Below are 6,532 nucleotides of genomic sequence, written 5' to 3'. Positions count from 1 at the left end.
ACAAATGACATACATTTATATCACACATACTAATAAGGTTATTTTAGTTATTTCTACTTTATTCCTACTATATTGCAATATAATACTAATATTTCTAAAACTACGTGCAAAAAGCAAATGGATATTTACTTTTGAGACGGATAAAATATTTTACGTTGAATATTAATTTTTATGAGAAGATAAATATATATATTAAAAATTATGTCGAGAAAAAATATTGGACAAACCAACCCTATAAAACCTTTTATGTATTTGTGCACATTTAACACTTTATTTGGGATTGAATTTAAATATTTACGGCTATGGATTCTACTCGGATCCGGATCTGATTTAAATCCGTATTAATATATTAATTATATATAATAATAATAATAATTTATAATTGTTGAACATTAGGGTTTGAGCGGGAAGGATAAATGAATGGGCCAGTGGCGATCCAGTGGTGGCCAGAGTCATTTGGATAAATGGTTGTTAGGGCCAAGCTAGTCGTACGGTTGACACAGTTGACTTTACAGATAGTTTTCATCCGAGTTTGGGCTCTGAGGCGGTTGATTACAAAGGTAACCGACGATGACGCAATTTTTGGACGGTTCAGAACCGATGTGGAAACAGTTTTTGGACGGTTTTTAATCGACGTGGAAACAGTTTTTTTACAATTTAGATCAGTAAGCGACAAGAAAATGGTTTCAGATGGTTGACGTGAAGGCAGTTTTTTTACGGTTCAGATCAATAACCGATAAGGAAGCGGTTTCGGACGGTTTAGATCGGTAACCGACAAGAAAGCGATTTCGAACGGTTCAAATTGGTAAGCGATAAGAAAGTGATTTCGAACGGTTTAGTTTGGTACATATATAAGGAGTCCCAATAAGAAAAGATTGACATCTTCAATCGACATTAATTTAAGATAAATTTTCGTTGGAGATCATCATTTTGGTTTTCGAGTTATGCTTTTCAACTTTCTTCTTTTTTTTGTTTAGCAATATTATGTACTACATATCTAGGGATTCGTAATCTCAAACACTTTTTACTCAAATTCGAAATATTTTTTCGAATTTTATTTTTTATTGTTAAACTTTTCATTGGGAATCTCACACTTTTTAATTTTTTAATTTATATTTATTTTTATTATACGATAATTATTTTAACTAATATATTTTTAATTATTCACTTATTATACTTAATCTAAATTTTGGTGTCTAGGATAAAATGGACATAATAACTTTTTGTATTTTTTATTACAAAAACATTATTATTATTTATTTTTATTATAACTCAATCTTATAGGTATAAATTTTGACGAAGGGGGAGTAATATTTTAAATAAAAATATATAAAAAGGTTTAAGTGTATTATATTCATATTTTTAAGTAACTAAAGTAAAAATGCAGTTGATCTACGGTATTTTTATTCTAACCATAAACTTCAATTTTTACTTTAAAAAAATATAATTTCTATATATTCGTCTTTTATATTATTTTATAACTTTTCATATTAATAAATTACACTTCAACTTTAATTTATTTTTACATTATAATCAATACATATATAATTTATATTTTTAAAATTAAAATTATATATCACTTAAAAAAATTATACATTATTTAAAAAAACAATATTTTATATCACTCTCCCAAAAATAAAATTATATACTATTTTTTTTATATAAAATACATTGTCACTTTTTAAAAATAAAATTATATATCATTTTTTTTAAAAAAAAGAAAATTACATAATATATCCCAAAAATTATCAAAATAAATACCACAAAAACTCAATAATACATAAATGTAGTGAGTTGGAGAAAACATTGATTTTAATTTTTAGTTGTCCTTGCGTTCAAATTCTTACATATTTATAATACAGACATTAAAAGGCTTGTCAGATGGACAAGGCCCAAGAATCATACCCATCAAAGACCTACCACTCCATTTCGAGATGGGCTGCTACTACCCACCCCTCGATTTTTTCTTGAGCTTTGAAAACATTCGTTAATGGAGGACATTCTGGATTCAATTCTAATCTTTTGGGTCGAAAATATTCTTCTTGAAATTGGATTTGGCCTACCTCATGAGTATTTCCCCAAAAAAAATATCATTTTTATTTGTTTCTTTTTGTATTTCAAATTCGATAATATATATATATATATATATGTAATTGTATTGCAGGGCTTCAATCGAATTAAAAATGGCGTCAATTTTTGCATCCAATATACCCAATATTCGTTGGTTGAACGGCGAACCCATTTCGACTAACCTAAAACTTCACCCTACTTCACTCTCCTTTCCGCGCTGCGATTCCAATGCCCGATTGTGCGCGGTTAAGACTGGCTCAGGCGGGGGCGGCGCCGTCCGGAACAGCCGGGACCCGCCGTCGAACGGGGCGGAATTGCTGCGGAAGCCGGCGGCGTCGTCTCCCTCCGCCGCCGAGGAGAGTGAGAGTAAGGCCAGAGAAAGTGAGAGGTGGGTGGATTGGGAGGACCAGATTTTGGGGCACACTGTGCCCCTTGTCGGCTTCGTTCGAATGATTCTTCATTCCGGAAAGTAAGCTCCTTCGATTTAACCATTAAATAGTATGAATTTATGTGAAATTGTGAGTTGATGTTGTCGATTACTTGCTTTTGGATGCTTAATTGTGGTTCTAATTTATGATATTTGCTGCTGGCGGTTGAAAATGGAAGGAATTAGGGTTTCAGTTTGCTGAATCGCCATTAGGGTTTAGGGTTAGGTTAGAGCTCACACATTGCAGAAAATTGCTTTAGAACATTGACTATATATATATATGTATGTATATATACACGGCGGCATTTACTATGCTAAATTTTACTCCCTCTGCCCCGGAAATGTACGCACTTTTTTTTTTTTGCACGAAGACGAATGAATAATAGTATATAAATGTGTTTTAGTTTGATGTAATGGTATTGATGTAAAGAAATGTAAGTTTGAGGATATCTATAATACGAAGTGGAGTCAAATTTACTAAAAAAGAAATGTATATTTTGTCATGGGATATAGAAAATGGTAAAATGTATATGTTTTGACGGGACGGAGGGTGTATAATTCATTACGGTGTTGATAGTACATTGTGTGCGCTGACAGACAACACATGATTTATGTTAACATATTGACAACAGTCGCCATAGTCCCACGTAGCACATACAATTCACATATAAGTATGAACAGGCTGCGATAAATAAAAGCATATGTTGTCTGTGGGTGTTTTTTATGTGCTGACTGAGCAAAATCAGTGTGGTACCCAATAAGCACCACAAACTTCTCGATATATATATGGAAAATACAATTTAGTCCTAGCATAGGTTGTCGTCTTTGCAAATTAGACCCTCGTGCAAAATTGATCCTACTTCAAATAAACTCATGCAAATATAATCTTTTTGTTACACTTTTGACAGACTTTGCTATGTTGCCATTTTAGTAGCATGTGTGGTATCAAATACGCCCATGTGCATGGAAACACATTTTAAACATCTAAGCAATTTTTTTAGTGTATTAAAAATAGTGTGATTTTTGTTGTTAAATTTAGAATTGTGGAAGTTTTTTGAGGAATTGTGAATGTATTTTGGGTGAAATTGTTTTTTATTTTTTTAAAAATATTTTGTGAGAGAAAATAATATATTTTTATTAAAAAATATGGGATTAAAATTTGAGAATGGGGAGGAAGATAAAGAGCAAACCTGACCATGTTATTTAACACATGTGTCTCATAAACACACGGGTATGTACGAGTCCAAATAGGCTCTTATAATAGCCACATCGGTAAAGTCCGTCAAAATTGTAACATAATTATTACGTTTGCACGAACTTGTTTGAACGTGACCAATTTTGCACAAAAAGATGTAATTGGACTAATTGTGCACGGACCACCCTATACCGGGACTAAAAATATTTTTTTTCCCCATATAATGTGTGGGTGATAACTTCGATGATTGACATCCTTTTGTTGGGGGTAATTATTGTTTCAGTTTGTGTTGAATAATTGAATTGCAATAGTTAAGCTTAATTCCTGACTATGGCTGAAATTTGGTTTTTAATGAATTGTAAGCATGAAATTTAGTTCTTAATTACAGAGCTCAGTTGCTCTAACATGAGGATTGAATTGATTCTAGTGACAATGCAACTCTTAGCTATAGATATGATGCCGAACAAATTGATTCAATTCAGTTCCAATAATCGTTTTAATGATGTTCATTTGATGAATTGTTTAGATTGTTGATTGAATCCGAGTAACTTTAGACTATATGTTTAGATATGTTTTGGAAGCATTTTGGAGTTTTGGAAGTATTTTGGAGTTTTGAAAATAGTAAAAAATTTGAAGAAAAAATAGGTTTTGCTATGGTGTAAACATGTGTTGAACGTGATGTTTGCTATAGAAAATAGGTTATTTGATGTAATATTTTAAATGAAAAAATATTGATGAATAGTGCCGTCAAAATTGATTTGATAATATATGTAAATATATGGTTTAGAATCGACAATTTTGTTGTCAGATATGAAAGTGGCGATAGATTGGATCCTGAACACGAACGAACTATACTGGAGAGGTTGCTTCCATACCATCCCGAATGTGAGAAGAAAATAGGCTGTGGAGTTGCATACATCACGGTAAATTCGTGCCCCTTTCTTGTAAATGTAGTTAAAGTTATGCCTTTTGGTTTACGATTTTTCTTTTTCGAATTTCTTCGTAATCAGGGATAGATCCTCTCGTTCGCTATGAAAATTCTCATTCGGGTGCCTATAGTTTTCTACGGGTTTGGAATTGTTGAAAGACAAATGACTTGAAACTTTTGATATGGATTGATACCTGATCGCCGGATAAATTGAACACAGAATTATCTTTACTGCTACACTATTATCATTTTAATTGCCGAAAGTAGAAAGTAATCAAAACAAAACAATATAGAGATGAAATGTAGGATATGTATAGTTATGTTTTGGAAGTGTTTTGAAGTTTTGGAAAAGTTTTAGGAATGGTAAAATGTTCGAATAAAAAAGAAGTATTTAATACGATGTAAATAGATGTTTACGTTATATTTTGTATAAAAGAAGAATATTTTTTTATGCATTTTTTAAAAATGATACTTATTTGTCCATTATTTCTATTTTCTTTCATCTTCACTTTATTTGTCCTTTCGTTTTTAGAAAAAGTAATTATACATTTTAATTATTTACTAATTATACTTTACATAAATTAAACAGACATAAAAAGTGGGACGAAGGGAGTAATTAAGTATTGGATGTGATATATTTTAGATTTTTTTTATAAACAATGCCAAAATAGGTTTGAGAACTTTAAGTAATCGTTCGAATAGTAAAGAGTTAAATCGAAAATGTGTTTGATATGATGTAAATAGGTATTTGATACATTTTTTGGAATAAAAGACGTTTCTTTATTTGAGGGTTTTTTTTTTTTTTTTTTTAGCCGTAGTTTTGAATGTGATATTTTGGAAGATGAAATAACTATGCTTTTATAAGGAATTACGAGTATTGCATAGTAAAGAAATTGAATAAAAACTTAGATTTTGAATGTGATACTTATTTTAGAAAGAATTTTATGAATTGTGCCAAAATAAAATTGAAAATATAAATAAACATAGCCTTGAGGGTTCTTTGGTTTGTATTTATATTTTGTATTTAAATAGTAATTGAATATGATATTTTATAGAAACAAATAATACGTTCTTTGTCATGAATTATATGCTCTTTTGAGGTGCATATATAAAATAGAAATATGTTCAGTCGATGGAGAGAGTATATTTTTATAGAAATTTGCTGAGATTTTATTGTAAAAAATTTACCATTGTGCTTATTTTTACGTCGTGTCTCATATTCTCGGATCCGCTTTCCTCCGAACAGATCGGTTACCACCCGGACTTCGAAAGCTCAAGATGCTTATTCATAGTCCGTAAGGATGGAGAATTGGTCGATTTTTCGTTCTGGAAATGCATTAAAGGCATGATTAGAAAGAACTATCCTCTCTACGCCGACAGCTTCATCCTCCGACATTTCAGGAGACGAAGACACAGCGACTAATTAATGGTAAAAAATAAAAATAAAAACTCCCAATTTGTCTCAATTCTGAATGAAATTAATTAGAGAGTTCTTTAGTTGTTGAAGATGATCATCCATTGAGTTCTTACCATTCTTGTTATTATTAATTTTATTTTTGTTTTTATTATTATTATTATTATTATTGAAAGCATATATCCTTTTCGATTTGAGCTGTTGGAAGACATGTTTACTCTTAATGATTAAAATGTTGACGAAAAAAACAAGCATTGTCGTGAGTCCAAGTGTCGAATTTTAGTGAGGATGATGATCAAGACATCATTGTTCTTGAAGTCTCCCTATTTTTGGTAAAGAAAACATATCATTCATTTCATGCCCTTTTTAGTAAAATCAAGGTATGCAAAACTTTGGAACTTTGGAATTTTTTATTTTTTTATTTTTTATGACGTGGAAACCCGCAGCTGTTACCTGAAAGTGCGCATTGGGTAAGCTTCCGGTTGAACTTAATACTCT

General features: G+C 30.8%; 1 protein-coding gene across 1 annotated transcript; it reads left to right on the top strand.

Annotated features, from left to right (window-relative positions):
- Window positions 1–2,169: 2,169 nt before the first annotated feature.
- Window positions 2,170–6,228, top strand: LOC127264318 (protein DCL, chloroplastic-like). Its single transcript, XM_051293788.1, has 3 exons — window positions 2,170–2,539; window positions 4,501–4,615; window positions 5,867–6,228. Exons 1-3 carry the CDS (start codon window positions 2,184–2,186, stop codon window positions 6,041–6,043), a joined length of 648 nt encoding a protein of 215 aa, XP_051149745.1. The 5' UTR covers window positions 2,170–2,183; the 3' UTR covers window positions 6,044–6,228.
- Window positions 6,229–6,532: the final 304 nt, after the last annotated feature.

Source organism: Andrographis paniculata, unplaced genomic scaffold, assembly GCF_009805555.1.
Source record: "Andrographis paniculata isolate CXL003 unplaced genomic scaffold, ASM980555v1 Contig70END, whole genome shotgun sequence".
NCBI classification, from domain to species: Eukaryota; Viridiplantae; Streptophyta; class Magnoliopsida; order Lamiales; family Acanthaceae; genus Andrographis; species Andrographis paniculata.
Note: the sequence above shows the minus strand (reverse complement) of the source record. Positions and strands in the feature narration are given on the sequence as shown.